The sequence below is a fragment of the Rana temporaria genome, chromosome 4 (genome assembly GCF_905171775.1).
Source record: "Rana temporaria chromosome 4, aRanTem1.1, whole genome shotgun sequence".
NCBI classification, from domain to species: Eukaryota; Metazoa; Chordata; class Amphibia; order Anura; family Ranidae; genus Rana; species Rana temporaria.
This window is the reverse complement of record NC_053492.1, coordinates 250,039,092-250,057,252: the sequence shown is the minus strand read 5'-3', so window position 1 is coordinate 250,057,252 and position 18,161 is coordinate 250,039,092. Positions and strand designations below refer to the sequence as shown.

Below are 18,161 nucleotides of genomic sequence, written 5' to 3'. Positions count from 1 at the left end.
ATACATGTCCACTGGTGCAGGACCCGGGTCCCCAAACACTTTTTATGACAATAACTTGCATATTAACCTTTAAAATGAGCACTTTTGATTTTTCATGTTAGTGTCCCATAGACTTTAACAGTGTTCCCGTGTTCGAACAATTTATTTGCATGTTTTGCTGCAAACCGAACCAGGGGGCGTTCGGCTCATCCCTACCCACCACCCAGTTCCTCCCAATGTATATGACTTCCTGTGTCCAACTAGAGAGAACATTAGGATTTTTGTAGGATTTTTGTAGTCACCGTAAAATACATTTATTGGGTGCACACAGGCTTCAACCCTCTGTGATCATGATTTTGGTACTCCTTTGCTCTAAAACTGAGGCACGCTGGCAGCAAGAGTGGTTATCCTGGTCTGACCTGTGTCCTTCAGTGGACTCCAATAAAATAATTTGTGTGTGTCTGCGTGTGCGCATTTTTTAGATTGTATGTTAGACAGTTCAAATTGAGATTTATGCTCTTATATTTTCTTTAGACTGGAATCCTAGAGGACCAACTTCGAATGTATCTGCAGTGCTGCTTGTCTTTATGTCACCTTTGGCAAGCAAACCTTACTGTAGCTACTATTCTATGGGACTATTACAGTAAAAACTTGGTGAGTAATTAATAGTGCATTGTACAGCATAAATAACAAGGTGAGAAACTTTGAGCCTCCACCTTTTCATGTTTTTGTGTTAACACGTTAGACAGACTTTATTGGCACATGAAACTTTTGTCTGCTTAGTTAAAAAAAAAAAACACAATTGTCAAATGTTTCATCCCCTCCCTCCCTCCGGTGGACCTTTCTGGGGGGGGGGGGGGGTTTGGGGTTTGACAGTTACCTTCCCAACTTCCGGAGACGACCTCCTTCCTCCCCTGTTGGGCCATTTAGAAAGCACAGCGCACTTCACGCATGCACAGTAGGGAATGGGCTGTAAAGCTGAAAGGCTTTCACTGCCAGGTTCCCTTACCAGGAATGGTGGCACCAATTAATTATTACTGAAGGCCCATGCACATTTAAATACTTTAGTTGTGGTGCCTTGGTGTTAAAAAGCATTATGGCACTTGTTTTAATGTAGGTTTTGTTAACGCAACTCAATCATTCTAAATGGATTGCAACTGGATGAAATAATACCTTTTCTTAAAAATGCACCATCACAATGCTTGGTATATGCATTCTGATGTGTTGCATTGTGCATTAGCTCTAATGTACTGTGTTTGGATGCCTATCACGGTCAAAGACACTACAGCAGGTGCATTGCCATGTGGCATCTTAGAGTCTGTTGCCACAACGCACATGTTATGAATGGGCCCATAAGAATAAAATGGGTCTTTTCACATAAAAAATAAAAAAAAGTTTTTTATCTGCTCACAGCAAATCTAACACACATTGTTCATTTTTTCCCCTGCTTTAGAACAGTCTTTTTAATATCTCCTGGCTTGGATTAAAATCTCTGGCGAGTGTCAGTAAAACCCCCTTTTCAATGCTGGAAATAGTGAAAAGCTGCTGTGCTGATGAACACAGTCCTGACCTCTACAAGTCTGATAACAGCTACCTCATTTTCCTACGGATCATGGCATCCCTGATGAAAAAAGCTAAACAAAGCAGTGGGATACATCCATGGAAGCAAATTAAGGGAAGGTTTGTATGTTCTAAACCTATTTCAAGTGCCCAGTTTATTACCACACTCTGAGATTTAGTAATGTGCCCTGTAAAGTTTGCTAGACCACTGTAATTGTTTTGCTATCTTTTTTTTTTATAGCTAAAGACCGCTTAGAGATGCTTATTCATTTATTTGCAATTCTTTCATCCTAAATTATATTTCAATATGCTAGTATTTAAGTTGGATTAATACATTTGTAGGCTTTTGAACTCTTGTGAAAATAATGCATTTGTCCTTAAAAAAAAATGTAGATCGCTATAATAAATACATTACATGCCTGTAGATACAGTTTGTAGCTTGTTTATTTTTTTCCTCTAAAAAAATCCACTTCTATATGGAGTGATATCTAGCTTGAATGCCCTCCTTCCCAGTTGAATGTTTATTTGCTCCTGATATAAGCATATTGGACATGCTTTGCATTAAAGTGGTCCGTGCATCAAAAGCCAAGGTTTCTCCTTTACAACTCGCTGCATTAATCTGTGAAAAAAACTCCAATTGGGAAAAAAGTTCCTAGATTTTGCCTGAAGGACCTAGCTAACAATGTTGTCCTAGTCCTTCAATGCCACAAAGAGACTTCTGCACTATGCTGGAAGCATCCTTGCAAGATTTGGGATGCCTGGTATTTCCCAGAATCTCACCAGAAGGATCCTGATGTCAGGTGTGTTCTAATTTTTTCCCCACTGGTTTTTGTTTACAGCTTTTTACAGAGGGTTGTGGGACCGGACTCGATGTAATAAGTGGGCCTTGCCTTTTAGTGCAGGGTCCACTGTAAACTGAATAGCTTAGGGTTTGTTACTTGACACACCACAGAGAATAAATGCATCTTAGAGCACTGATCCATATGGAAGCTGCAGCCTTATCTGGGCAGTCCCCCTCCATTCGCATATACAAAGTTGAATCCAACATATATCTTGTCAGAATTTGTCGACTGTTGTATTTAACATATTCTTGTATTTAGGTCACCCATATATTAAACTTTTGTTAGATTGGTTCATTATACGAATGGTAATAAAATATATTGTACAATACAGGACACAGGCTGAGTATTCATAGACCCTGGTTTATAAACTGGTGCCTTCAGTGATAGGACATGCCCCCTAGCATCCCCCCTGTAACCCTAATTTACTCTGAGCCAAGTTATTTGCTAGTGCTCAAAGGTGGTGGTCCTTCTTCCTTATGGATTATGCTAATGATTACATTTTCCTTTACAGAATATATTCCAAATTTCACCAAAAGAAGATGCAGGAGCTCCAAGAGGTTGGTTTGCAGAACTTCTTCACCCTGTTTCTCTTACTGGCCACTTTGGCAGAAACTGAAGATGTAACTAGCAGGGTCTTGGATCTTTTAAATTTTCTAATACCTAGAATGCTCAGTTCTTCTCAGAAAACCCTTGTGTGGAGAGGACACTTTGCTTTTATTCTTATTTATGTGGAAAAAAATATGGACATTACTGTTCTAGCAGAAAAACTCTCCAATAGTTTCCGTGAAACTGCAAAGGAGTTCTTGGTGTCTAAGGGAGACTACGGTCAGAAGCATACACACTGGTCACTGCTCTCTACTTATGTAGATGGTGTCCAAGAAGTTTTCGAAACAAGCAGCTTACTGCTTCTCTCTGAAGAAAAACTATTAAGTGATGGTTTTGGCATGTTACTTCCAGCATGTCGAGAGTCAGAACTGAGTGCAGTCCTTCATTTTCTACAGACGGCAGTTTCCAGACTCAGGTATGTAACTTTTTTTTCAAGACCATGAATGGCAGTATTCTTTCTATGGGTTTAATTTGTATCCCTTCATCATCCTAGTGCCACATTCTGTGGTCATCATAATTAACTTGTTCACTGTAAAACAGGAAACATTTGCTACTACTTGGCTCTATGACCAAGCTGTATTGCAGCCTGAAGTCCTAGAGAGATGATCTAGAGCAGAGATATGCAATTGGCGGACCGCCAGCTGTTGCAGAACTACAAGTCCCATGAGGCATAGCAAGACTGACAGCCACAAGCATGACACCCAAGGACAGCTGGAGGTCCTCTAATTGCATATCTCTGATCTAGAGTCTGCCTTGCAGAGGACTGACTTTTATGTACTTCTCCCAACAGCTTGTGAACTCTGGCAACCATCTAGTACTTCTTTCCACTTAGTACAATAGTTAAGTTCAGTAGACAAAGGGTCATACAGTGAAAAACGTAGCCCGCTATACTTCTAATTTCAAACTTATACCAGCATAGTTAAAGTAATGTTGAATTCTAAGACCACTGTAAGCCATGTCAGAAGATTAGGAAATTGTGCAATCCAAAAAATTAGGGTGCTTTTCTTCTTTGTTTTGGTGTCTGGGGGAAACAAAAAAAAAAAACTCTTACATTTTTTTGTGCTTTATTTGTGGTTTCATTTTGCAGTAAATGTTGTTTAAAAAAAAAAAAAACACCAGTATTGCAGTATACCCTTTTCATGAGTGTGCTGTGGTGCCCCACTCTTTGATTAAGGGATTTTCTTAGGATTTTTTTTTTTATTATGCTTAATTAGCTATCGCTGAAGTTTTGGTGTGACCATCTCTTTGAGGACTCGCTGAGTAGGTTGTGCAAGCTGTGTACTGAGAGCTACCTGATGACTAGCTAGGCAAGATCATTACATTAAAACTCCTGTTTTTCGATTGTTCATTGAAGGATACAGCTTTACTTCACAGATGGGTTTGATGCCGCCACCTTCAGGAGCAGGACACTATGTGCAACTTAATTTAAAAACACACCTCGGGGGGAACAGCCCTCTTGTGATCAACCCCTCCTCTTCATAACAGGACTCAGTTGTTGCCCAGTGTCTTGGGAGTTAGGACATGGAGCTTTTTAGCTCCTAATTTTTGCTGATTTGTTTTAGTTTTTGGTGTTCCAGTATATGAATTAATTTTTATCCACAATCAACTGCGGTGCTGGGCATAAGGCCAGGTATCGTAGATCCAGGTAGTTTCCTCACCAGCACTGCTATCGAGCTCATGCTATCCTCACTATAAGGGGATTGGCTGTGATATCTCTGCAGGGGCTTGACCCCTCGGCGGATGCGCAAGATTGTTGGGCCTGGTCCCTTCATTGTGGTGGCGCATTATAGGCCGATCATCATAGGATCGGAAGTGTTTGCCTCCCTTCCCTGAAGATGCTTGCTCGGATGAAGTGCTACTAGTCCCAGGTTGGCCTTGATACTGTGAGTATTCTCCTCCTGTGGCGGGACCCGCACGCATCAGTTAACATATCGGTATTCTCTTGCTCCAGGTAACTCTGCTCCCTTTACTCCACCCCACAACATTGTTACCCTTATCTGGTCTTGCTCATCTTTTTTGCAGAGTTCTTTTGACTGTATTTTCTGTGTGCTCTTATGTGGGCATGATTTGTAAAAGGGGAGAGGTCCCTGCTGCAGCTGAAGAGGTGGCTGTGACTGCCCTATATCTTATAACGGTGCTTAGGGAGGTTGGAGTTTGTCTCTTATTTGCAGTGTGGCTGCCATTTGCTTGTTTTGCAGAGGGGCATCCTCTGTCTCCTGTGTGTTTCCACTGCTTAGAATGAGTCCTGAGGTAGGTAGTACCTGGATCCTGCGAAACCACTGTCTGGGGGGAATGAGTTTTACAGTGCTCTGCCTGAGTGCTGCACATGGCGCTTGGTACTTGGGCTGAGGGAAGGCTGTGGTATCAGGTCCTGTGGCTGCCATTTTAACTTTGGGTATCCACCCTGCTGGTGTTTTCCTGTCACTCCCAGAGCTGGTGGGAGAGGCGTTCCTTTACCTCCATCCAGTGGGAGTGGCTGGTGAGATGGAGAACGGATAGTAGTGGTGATAAGAAGCGGTTCAGACATGTTGGTCCCACCCCCACAGGTGTGACAGTCGCTCAGAGCTGCCACAGCCGGAACAATGGCCTTGTCTCACTATGTGCAGTGCAGCAGGGTGGTGGGATACCCCAGTGTTAACCATTTCTAGCCAAAAAAGAAAAAAAGACCTCTCCCCTGCTGCTTAAAGGGGTTGTAAAATAAACATTTTTTTTTTTTCATAATAAGCATCCTTTACCTGCAGACACTTTTCACTTCCTCATTGTTCGTTTTTGCTCAGAAGTTGCTCTATTTCTTCTCTGTTCTGTTCACTTCCTGCTTGTCTGATTGTTACTCACCACCGTGATGGGAGGTTTTACTGCAGTTGTCAGTGATGTGCTCGCCCCCCTCCTGGTAACCACATCTGTGTGGCAGGACGCTCTCTACGTGTTAGAGACTTCAAGGAGGTGTGAATTACTGGGCGTGCCGCAATGCATACTGGGAAATGTAGTTCTTACATGAACGAGCGCCGCAAACCAGGAAGGGAATGAGAGAACAGAAACTAGAATGCCGGAGGTGATATAGATGAAGGAATTTAATAGGTATTTACTCGTTTTTTAACAGAATCATTACACTATTCTGTCTGTCTACCTTGCAGACATTAATTTTGGGCAATTTTTTTTTTTTCCTTTTACAACTCCTTTAACACCCACAAGCGGGAGGGTCACACACACAACACTCCCCTCCCCACCTTCCAGTCAGTCAGCCTGTGCTTCAAGCTGCTTCTGCCACCTCTACCACATTTGATGTTTTCTGTGCATTTGTTTAGATGCAGAGACCTTAGCTGTGATAATTCTATTTGTATATGTGCCGTTTGGGGGGGCCCTCCTCCACAGCGGTCTCTCAGTGTTGCTCTCATTATTGATGTGAACTATGGCATGGATCTTTCAGGCGAACCCGAGGCCGCATAATATACTGCTCAGGGCTTGACTGAACAATTTCCAGGTGGCATGGGCTGCATCGCCGAGTTTTCCGTGCTCAAGTGTGTTTTTTTATTTGTCGTAGGCGCACCAGGGACCTTTTTGGGAGAAGTCATCCAGTTTCCAACCCCCCCATCGCCCGTATGAGCCTTCTCCTTTTTTTTTTTTCTCACTCCCCTCATGTTTTTTTCCCCTTTTGTCCATTGAGGATGCGTTCAGCATGGACCATCTCCCTTGGGCCCCCATTTCCTGCCTGAACAAGGTTACCATTCTTCCTTTTCAAGGAAACCCCTCCCTAAGGAATACCTCTGATAGGGAGATGGAGAGCATGACATTCTCTCTATATGTGACCCTGGAGTCTTGATTCATCTGATCCTGACTTCAGCCATGGTTTCTTGGACCCTCACCACGTGGGCCAACATGAGCATTTTACCAGCGTTTTGTTTCATGCAGCTCTCCTTCCCCTTCTGCTTTCCATTGGCTAAAATAACATCTGAAGCTTAAATACACATGTAAAATGCTTGTAATACGCTTCTTAAGTGCTCAATACGCTTGCTAAACTCTCAAACCCTTTAACAGGTGTGAACCAGGCCTGACGGTCATTGAGAGCAGGGAAGTCATATCTTCTACAGGATAGCATATCAAAAACTGAGACTAGGAGGTAAAACTGTAACATTTGCTTTAGCAAGACATTCCTGTAACTCCTGGATGCTGCAAATAATGCCCTCTAGGGGTTAGTAAATCTGCAGCAAGACTGTTAGATACGCTAAGAAGATTTTACTAATCTGTAAAATTGACTACAGCTTTGCAGTATGCGGTGGTAAAATCGGACTATAATAGGAAACTGACTGGATCGCATGCTCTTGGATTGAATATAAAGCCTTTCTGTTTTCAAGATGTCCTGCCCTGCTTCCTTTTCAGCAAGTTTGATAGAAGTTATTGGTGTCACAGCTTTTTCCATCTGAAATGCCACAAATTCAGTCTTACAAATGTAAGTCTTCTAATAACTGCTGTAATTATAATTACCCAGAAGTTAAACATGTGAAGACTCCCAGAGTTAATTTTGAGAAATTTGCAGAGCCCGACAAATTGTGTGTGTGTGTGTGTGTGTGTGTGTGTGTGTGTGTCTATACTCATAATGTCTTGATTAGGGCTTGTTCACACCAGATTCTTTCAGGTGCATTTTTTTAAAAAAAAAAACGTGTTCTCAAGAATCGCACAGTAAAATCAATGTTTTCAAATCGCTCCTCTTCATACCAATGTGTTCAGTTCCAGTTCTTTTAAAAAAAAAAAATGCAGCAGCGGGTATTTTTTTACATTGGAACACCCACAAATGCTGGCACACTGCTAAAAATTAAGATTTTTCAAGTAATGAGAAGGGGGAGAGGCACTTGAACACATTACAGACTAATGGAAATCAGCACACAACTATTGTAGTGTGAACTAGTTTTTACAGATTTTGAGCATTGAGGCACAATGCCTTAAGCCTGGTACACATTTTAAGTTTTTTTCGTTCAACTCGGCAGACTGAGAGAGAAAAGATCAATGAGCTCAGGAGGAGCCGATGTACTAACTATGCAATGTTAGTATATCGATCTCTCCACTGAGCTATTGTGTTCTAACAGGGGGTCCAAACTAGGGCTGCAACTAACGATTATTTTCATAATCGATTAGTTGGCCGATTATTGTTTTGATTAATCGGATAATAGCCTTAAAATTTTGCATTTTTACATTTTTTTTTGGGCCAATTTGTTGGGCAGATTACAAAACACAAATTGCCGCAAAAACACATTACATGCTTTTCTGCAGCTTCTCCATTGAAGTATATTGAACCAAAAAAAAAATTAGCACCGTTTTGTGTTGAAAAGTCCTTGTCCTTTCCAAATACGCAGCAGCTGAAAAAAAATCATGGATGTGAACGTGTCACATAGGAAAACATGTAAATTAACTGTAGTGCGTTTCTGCAAAAAACACCAAAAAACGGAGGTGTGATCCCGGCCTGAGATGTTTAGTAACATAATGGGGTTAAAAAAACAAAAATAAGTACAAAAAGAGCAAATAATCGCTACTGTAAGGGGTTCATTTTTTACTGTGGGACAGTGAAAGTAATATTTACTGTAGCGATATGCTTTTTTGTACTATAAAGGGCCAATTTTAGTTTTTTTAACCCCATTATGTTACTGGCCAATTAATCGATTATGAAAATTGTAATCGATTAATTTCATAATCGATTAGTTGTCGATTAATCGATTAGTTGTTTCGGCCCTAGTCCAAACCCCCCAAGTCGTAACAGAAGCTGGCCGGACAGGCTGATGTACACACAGGCCAAATGTCGGTCGGGTTCTGTTGAACCAGCCGATATTTGGCTCGGTGTGTGTCAGGCTTTACATTTAATTAATTTGAACTATGTACGTTGGAGTGCAGATGAGACTGCTAGACGCATACAAATATTACTATAATTAATGACATAATCCATACAATACCATGGTATGCATGTTGCTTTATTTGTAAGGCCATGAACAAGCCTTAATTGTCAGTTTTCTGATGTAAAGCGATTTTAACGGCTCAAGGTTTTTTTACCTTCATGCATTCTGTGTGCAGCAGCCCCCCTCTAATACTCAAGCTCCCTCTCAATCCAACGATGTGCACAAGAGCTGAGCTTCTCGCAGATATCATATTCCTCATTGGCTAAGACCGTAGCCTCCTACTACTGTCAATCATAGCCAGTGAGCCAATGAGAGAGTGGGGGCGGGTCCGAGTCTTATGGACAGGCTCGGGAGTGAGCACGCACCAGAGCCCCTAGAGCAAGCGGTTGAAGAGGAGGGGCCAGAAGTGCCAGCGGGGGACCCAGAAAGAAGGGTATCGGAGCTGCTATTTTCACAGAGCAGGTAAGTATGACATGTATTTTTTTTTGGACCTTTAGCTCTCGTTCACACTAAAGGCGGGTTTGAAATTGTGTGAGTTCAGCTGAACGTGCGTTTCAGTGCGAGTTTGTGGGCGATTTGCAAGACATTTGTGTGGGTTGATGCATAGACGTCTATTGAAATCGTCCCCGAAGTCACTAAAAGTAGTGCAGGAACTACTTTTTGGATATCGGTGCGGTGCCGCAAAGTAGGCATGTTGCGCCAATGTGTACAGGGGCTTAATGTCACTTTAATTTATATAATGCTAAAAGTTAAAGGGTCACTAAAGGAAAAAAAAATGTTGCCTAAAATTAATGTTTGCAAGGTAGACAGACAGAATAGTGTAATGATTCTGTTAAAAAATTTGTAAATACCTATTAAATTCCTTCATCTATATTACCTCCGGCATTCTAGTTCCTGTTCTCTCATTCACTTCCTGGTTTGCATCACTCGTTCATGTAAGACCTACATTTCCCAGTATGAATTGCGGCACGCCCAGTAATTCACACCTCCTTGAGGTCTCTAACACGTAGAGAGCGTCCTGCCACACAGATGTAGTTCCCAGGAGGGGGCGAGCACGTTACTGACCACCGCAGTAAACCCTCCCGTCACAGTGGTCAGTAAAATCAGACAAGCAGGAAGTGAACGGAACAGAGAAGAAATAGAGCAACTTCTGAGCAAAAACAAACAATGAGGAAGTGAAAAAAGGAATGTCTGCAGGTAAAGGATGCTTATTATGAATTTTTTTTTCCTTTACAACCCCTTTAAGTGATCTAATGTACTGGGTGATTGGACTTTGTACATGTGAGGTAAAACCTCTGTAATGTTGGTTATGTGCAGAGATTTGCAGACAAATAAGTGTTGGTATATGTAAGATGAGTTATGGTAGAAGTGACACACACCACTGAATATGGCCTGCTTTATAGAATATAGACATTTTGCTGAGCAGCTGCTTAGTGAAAGTTTGAAAGGCATGTAGAACGTGAAAAGGAGGCATCCCCAAGAGTGAAAACAAATGGGAGGATAGATGTTTGGGAGGTTATAGGGTAATTACAGCGTCGTGCTTCTCCGTCTACCAATTTGATGCCATTGTCTTGTCTTGTTTTTTTTTTCTAACAATATGTCCATAGGCTTCAATGTAATGGCATATTTCCCAAGTAAGAGGACTGACTGTCTAATATAATGTTTTCAGAGATGAATGTTTCAAGGTGAAAAAAACATCCCATATCATTTAGTGAATGCATTTCACACGTAAATAACATTATTGTGGATTTCTGTTAAAGCAACCATTTACATGTGTTCTGTATACGTGTTTTAATTTATTTCTTGTACTATTCCTGTTCATGCAGGTTTTTCTTTACCCTTAAGTTTAACCTGTGATATTCCTCTTCTAAACGACAAGATTGTAATTTCTTTGGTATTTCCCTGTGTTTTCAGTGTGTCAGATACAAGGCTTATTTAAAATGAAAGGAAAGCTGGAGCAATTTTCTTTCTTCCATTTCTGTCTCCTAAGGCCTATTTCCCCTGGTGAGCACATAGCAGTAGGGGGTTTAAGGGAATTCAGCTCTCTGCAAATTAATGTCTCACATCATGAAAATTCAGGAGCATTTTTTTTTTTTGTATCTTGAAAAGTAATACAGAGAATGTGAGTATTATTTCTTGCCAGCGGGTAGAAGATGAATGATTTTGTCACAGTTTTACTGCTTGATGAGCAGTGTCCTGAGGGTCAGGCTTAACTCTGTGTCACTATGCTGCTCATTACTCTTGAGCTAAATAAGGGCTGATTGGATCTAAATTGCCTAGCACATGGGCCACAGATGAGCTCAGTGAGCAGGGGATGACCTGCTATTCAGGTGGGGAGTCACCCTGGTGTGCAAATGCTGCATTAGAGCACCGTGGGAGAATGAGAAGCTGCCAGCAAAAGAAATCGAAATGTAAAAACTCTTTGAAGCCGAGATGGAAGAATTTTGAAGTGTAGGAAGTGACAGGTTGATGGTACTTATCAGCTTTGGCTGGATTAGAGAACAGTGTCATCTTGCTTTTATAATGACAGTAGTCTAAAGCTGGCTGCTAACTACTCGGCAGTGCAGAGCAGCCGTTGACACAGTCTTGTCTGCATTCTGGCTGGGATATTTGATAGAGAGGTGCTTCGCAATGTTTTAAGTCCTTCTTAATGACATACCGCTGTGCAATGAAAGCAATTAGCCCTGTAACATTGCACTCTGCTATATTTATTTCATCTTTTTAATAACAAGTGTAATTTTGGTTAACAGATTTTTAGTAAAATAAGAGTAGTAATCATGACTTTCATATGTCTGCATTTGTGTGCTGACTTGGCCCTAAACCCTAAGCAGCAACTATGGCTTCTTTCAAAATGTAAAAGCACTAATAGAACTTTGCTCGCTGCTTTTGTGTTATTTTTAACCCTAAAGTGTTACTAAACCCACAACAGTAAAACCATTCTGTATATTCAGTAAGCCCAGGTTCACAATGGGTACGATTTCCTTCGATTTGAGATGCGATTTCACATGTGAAATCGCATCTCAAATCTGCGGCATTTGCCGCCAATTTTCGGCAATGACACTGTCCTAATCGGTGCGACGCCGCATCTGCGGCGCTGCACCGATTTCAAAAAGTAGTTCCTGTACCGCGACCTGCACAGATGTCTCTTAAATCGAGGCCGAAATCGGGACTGCCAGCGGGAGTGAAATCGTGCGAGTTCAGCTGAACTCGCACGGCTTCACTCCCGCAGCCCAGTGTGAACCAGGGCTCAATCGTACTTGTTATACTCTGTGGAACCTAAGGTGTTAATACTCTGCATTATGTAAAAAGGCTTTTTGAGCCGGTCTTCTCTGATCCTCCCCTTCTTGTACTGTCCCCGATTCATCTGCTGATTGAACAGAGCCCTAGAAGGCAATTTGCAAATGTTTAGTTTGGTGTGTCAGCACTGTCCAGACATGGTCAGGGGTCATGTAGCCTCATAGGACAGTCGGAGGAGAATTAAAACTCCTACAAGCTTTAACCGTGCTTGGCGGAGCATTGATGAAAGTCACAAGAATGATATATACTGCTGAGAAAAGGTACTTGGCAGGTTCATATTTACTAAAATAATTGCATTTCCATATACTGTGGGAGACCAGATAAGATATTGTGTGAATTCAGGGTCCTGGGATTAGTAACACACTAATAAAACAGCTTTTCTGTTTTCTCTGTAAGAGCCCTTTCACACTGGTGCGTTTTTGCCGCGTTTTCACGGTAAAAATAGCGCTATTAAAACAGTCATAAAACGCTCCAAAAACGCTGCCTCCATTAAAATGAATTAAAAACATTGTAAAAACGCGGTAAAATCGTGGTGTTTTACCGCTATTTTAACGCTTCGCTATAGGTGTTTCCAGTGTGAAAGGGCTCTTAGTAGTACCATTGTGTGTGTTTTGGAGTTTACTTCCCCTCGTTTTTTGTTTTTATTTAGACCCCTTCAAGATGGGACGGGCTTCGTCAAGCAGATCCGTCTGCTCAGCAGGTCCGTGTCCGCACCCCTATACAGAGCAGACAACTACACAGCTCGCTGTTCTCCAGGGGGCGGTTTGAAGGAAACGGACTGCCTGTCCATTTCCATACGACTCCAATGCATTGGATGGATTGGTAACGGATCTCCATCTGTCTGTTTTTAGCGAATAGGATGGTATCGGATGTCTGCTGCTCCATAGAGAGCTATAGATGGTCCAAAAACTGACAGGCGGACCTGACCAGTCAGTCAGTGTGAAAGGGGCCTTGGTAACGTGATTAGCAGTAGCTGCCTTTTGGTTTTTAGAATGTCTAGCTGGTGACTATACAAATATTTTAGGCAAACGATTAGTTCTACATGTACCAATAACAAAATATGTAGTGTAGCGCTACCCTGACTAAACTCCATTTACAGAAGAAAGCTTTCAATAATCCAGTGATGAAAAGATTGTGAAAAAGACGTAAATATTACTAGCAAAGCAGCACTGTGTGAAAACTAAGGAAAAATCATAAAAAAATCCAACAAATGTGTTTAATGTGTAAAACACTTCTTAAAGTTTGCATATAGTGTTAGATAACCAAAATACTGTGAACAATCCGCAAATGTATGTGCACAACAAAATAATAAGGCTGGGTTCACACTACTACACTACTTTCATCCTACTTTGCTCTGTGTTCAATGTTTCCCTATGAGAGCGTCTTGTAGCGTCCTACACAAGTCGGTCCGACTTTGAAAATGCTCCCTGTACTACTTTTGGTCCTACATTGATCCTACTTCAGGCCCATTGAATATCATTGAAGTCGGACCAAAGTAGTATCCTGTTCATGAAAGTAGGATGGATGTAGGACCAATGTAGGATAAATGTAGGACCAATGTAGCAGAGCAAAGTAGGATGAAATTAGTGTAGTAGTGTGAACCCAGCCTAAAGCCCCAATCCAGGTGAGTCCACAAGGTGTGCATACTCCTAAAATTAACACACTGTGAGGCCGCGTACACACGACCGGTCCAAACCGAAGAAAACGGACTGAAGTTCAGTTTCATCGGTCCAAACCGACCGTGTGTACGGCCCATCGGACTTTTGTCCTTCAGACCAAAGTTTTAGAACTTGCTTTAAAATCGGATTGATGGATGCCTGACCGTCGGTCAAAACCGATGGTTGGTACACAAAAGCATCGGTTCAAAACACGCGCATGCTCAGAATCAAGTCGACGCATGCTTGGAAGCATTGAACTTTGTTTTTTTCCGCACGTCGTGTGTTTTACGTCACCGCGTTCTGATGCGATCGGATTTTGAACTGATGGTGTGTACGCACATCAGACCATCAGTCTGCTTCAGCGGTGAACCAATGAAAACGGTCCGTCGGACCATTCTCATCGGATGGATCGACCGTGTGTACGCGGCCTGAGGTGCAGCCTAATCACCATTGCCACACTAACCTGCTCACTAAGGATGAGCTCCGCCATTTTTGCAAAGCCCACGTGCAGAGCCTGACAGGAAGTTGGCACTGCGCTGCGCTAATCACAGGCAGTGAGACATTGTTCTGATGCGCGGCTGCAGAGATCAGGACATTTCTTACTGCCTGTGATTAGCACAGTGCCGACTTCCTGGCAGGCTCTGCACGTGGGTTTTGCGAACACGTCGGTGCTCATCCTTACTGCTCACATTCATAGAGGTTTTTTTTTTTTTTTTAGGTTTTCCAGAAATAAAATGTATCTACATAATACTCAGCACCACATATGCATCCATATGAAAAAAGAACAAAAACTCTCATATTGCTCTCTGAATGCTTTATTACGCAATAATGATTAAAAACACTTGCAAGCAGAGTAGTAAAAGCACATCAAACCAATCCCATATATATGAACCAAAAGGATGGCACCAATTGCACAGCTCACCATTACACTCATGGACTCCGAGCACCCCGATGGTGTCATTAACCACCTAAGGACTGAGCCTGTTTCTGAGATTTGGTGTTTACAAGTTAAAAACATATTTTTTTGCTAGAAAATTACCTCGAACCCCCAAACATATTATATATTTTTCTTACACCCTAGAGAATAAAATGGCGGTCGTTGCAATACTTTGTCACACCGTATTTGTGCAGCGGTCTTACAAGCACGCTTTTTTTGGAAAATCACTTTTTTTTTATAAAAAAAATAAGACAACTGTAAAGTTAGCCCAATTTTTTTATTCTGTGAAAGATAATGTTACGCCGAGTAAATTGATACCCAACATGTTGCGCTTCAAAGTTGAGCCCACTCGTGGAATGGCGACAAACTTTTACCCTTAATCTCTATAGGCGACGTTTAAAAAATTCTACAGGTTGCATGTTTTGAGTTACAGAGGAGGTCTAGGGCTAGAATTATTTCTCTTGCTCCAACGATCGCGGCGATTTCTCACGTGTGGCTAAAAATCCGTTTTCATATGCGTTCGCTTCTCCGAGCGAGCTTGTCGGGAAGGGGCACTTTAAATAAAATGTAAAATACATTTTCTTATTTATTTTACTTTATTTTTTTTATTTTAAAATTGTTTTATAAAAAATAAAAAAAAATTGGGTCACTTTTATTTCTATTACAAGGAACGTAAAAATCCCTTGTAATAGAAAAAAGCATGACAGGACCTCTTAAATATGAGATCTGGGGCGCTACTCTGCATGTTGGCTGAGGCTCGGCTGTCTGTAATTGACGGGTAGATCGCCGCAAAACCCCTGGGGACTTCATGTGGAACCCTGGTTGAGAAACACTGTATTAGATGTTTCTTAGGCCAAGGTGCCATGGCTAACTGCAAGGTTTTTTGAGCAGTCTCAGATGAGTCTGTCTCAAGTCTGTCCTCATTAACATATAATGCAAGAAGCCAAGTCTCTACGGCTATTTTCATACTGAGGAACTTTACAGGCGATATAGCACTAAAAATAGCGCCTGTAAAGCGCCTCTCCTGTCACTCCAGTCTGAAACCCGAGAGCTTTCATAGTCGAGTGGTGCGCTTGCGGGGCATTAAAAAAAAAAAGTCCTGCAAGCAGCATCTTTGGGGCGCTTTAGGAACGGTGTTTACACAGTGTGTGTGTCTCTGTCATAATAAATAAATATATTATATAAGTACCAGATGCATCAGGCAGAGAGAGGCATTTAAAAGGTATACAGTTGAAAAACCTCTTTCCTATGATCAATTTTATAATGGTAATGTTCCATAAGCTGAATAAGGTGGATGTTTGGAAACTCTGCACAATACCTTAACACGCAAGTGGAAGCTCTTCTCATTGCCAGAAGACTCGTTTAATCTCTAGCAATCAGGGTTAATTGAGGCCAGAGGCAGCGCTGCAACAGACTACACTAAAGGTTTTCAAAGTGTAAACTTAAGCAGGGCCTCAGCAGGCTGCCAGCATACATCCTTGATGATATTGACATCTTGCAGTCTGTTATTTTCTCTTGGAAGGAAAAAGACTGCATGAATGAGTGATTTTGTGTGTGTGTGTATATGTGTGTGTATGTATGTATGTGTGTGTATATATATATAATATATATATAACATTTTTTTAGAATCTATCATATTTTTGGCAGTCTGATCCTGATAGTGCAATCCCTTAATTTTTTTCCCATGACCCAACTGTGCTTTTGTTCACAGATGAGTGACTGGGGATTCACCTGATACAAAACAAAATCTATGGTTCCTTCAGTTTTGGATGGTTGCGCACTGGTCCTGGGATAGCAAAGCCTCCCAACGCTATGGTGACATTTTTATTCATGATGATTTGCCCACAATCATCTTACCATACATATGTAACCCACATTTTTTTTTTCTTTCTGGTCCCAAAAGGAGGGTATGAATAATGATTAACTCAAGAATCCTTTTGTCAAGTTATTTTAATTAAAAAGAATGAAAGGAACAGTGTAATAATCCGGGTTAAGATGATGATGAATATTGGCCCCATTTTTGACAATCCAAAAAAAGCTTACTTGGGGGGGGGGGGGGGATCCTTTCTTGTTGTGAGTCTGCTGACAATCTTTTAACAACTTTCTGGATTCCCTGCGTGCTTTGCAGCTTCTATTCTACTGCTACTATACAGGTGATACTCGAAAAATTCGAATATCCTGCAACAGTTCATTTATTTCACTAATGCAACTTAAAAGGTAAAACTAATATATGAGATAGACTCATTACATGCAAAGCAAGATAGTTCAATACGTGATTTGTCATAATTGTGATGATTATGGTTTATAGCTCATGAAAACCCCAAATCCACAATCTCAAAAAAAAATTATATTGTGAAAAGGTGCAATATTCTAGGCTCACAGTGTCCCACTCTAATCATCTAATTAAGCCATAACACCTGCAAAGGGTTCCTGAGCCTTTAAATGGTCTCTGTCTGCTTCAGTAGGAATCACAATCATGGGAAAGACTGCTGACCTCACAGTTGTGCAGAAAACCATCATTGACACCCTCCATAAGGAGGGAAAGCCTCAAAAGGTAATTGCAAAAGAAGTTGGATGTGTCAAAGCACATTAATAGAAAGTTATGTGGAAGGGAAAAGTGTGGAAGAAAAAGGCGCACAAGCAGCAGGGATGACCGCAGCCTGGAGAGGATTGTCAGGAAAAGGCACGTTTGGGACTTTGGACAAGGAGTGGACTGAGGCTGGAGTCAGTGCATTAAGAGCCACCACACACAGACTGATTGTGGACATGGGCTTCAAATGTCGTATTCCTCTTGTCAAGCCACTCCTGAACAACATCAGAAGCGTCTTCCCTGGGCTAAAGAAAAACAGACCCAGTCTGTTGCTAAGGGGTCCAAAGTAGAGCTGCATGATTAATCGCGGAGAATCGTTATCGCGATTCTCCGGCCCCTGCAATCGCACCTGCTGGATTTGGCGATTCTCAGCGTGCGGAGTGAGGCTGCCTGTGTTGGAGCGGAGGGGAATCATTGGCCGTGACGGAGCCAGCGTGAAACGCAAATGGCTCGGAGATACCGGAACTGACATCAGCTAAGACCAGGAGATGCAGGAACTGACGTCAGTTCTGGTATCTCTGAGCCATTTGCGTTTCACGCTGGCTCCGTCGCGGCCGATGGGCAGCAGGACTATTCTTCCCAGGGGACAGTGCAGCTAGTACAAGGCAAGCCTGTACATGTCACACAGGCAAGTGTAAGGCTGTAAGCTGCTGCTAGTATATAAGTTATGTATGTATTCTCTCTGGCAAATATTAATTTTATATATTCTCTGGCAAATATTAACTTTATATATTCTCTGGCAAATATTAACTTTATATATTCTCTGGCAAATATTAACTTTATATATTCTCTCTGGCAAATATTTACTTA

General features: G+C 41.7%; 1 protein-coding gene across 1 annotated transcript in view; it reads left to right on the top strand.

Annotated features, from left to right (window-relative positions):
- Positions 1-18,161, top strand: part of MMS22L (MMS22 like, DNA repair protein) — a 127,639-nt gene that overhangs the window by 55,387 nt on the left and 54,091 nt on the right. Inside the window, exons 11-13 of the mRNA XM_040350133.1 lie at positions 514-633; positions 1,433-1,659; positions 2,893-3,402. Coding sequence (XP_040206067.1) covers positions 514-633; positions 1,433-1,659; positions 2,893-3,402 — 857 coding nt within the window. The remainder of the gene's footprint in view (positions 1-513; positions 634-1,432; positions 1,660-2,892; positions 3,403-18,161) is intronic.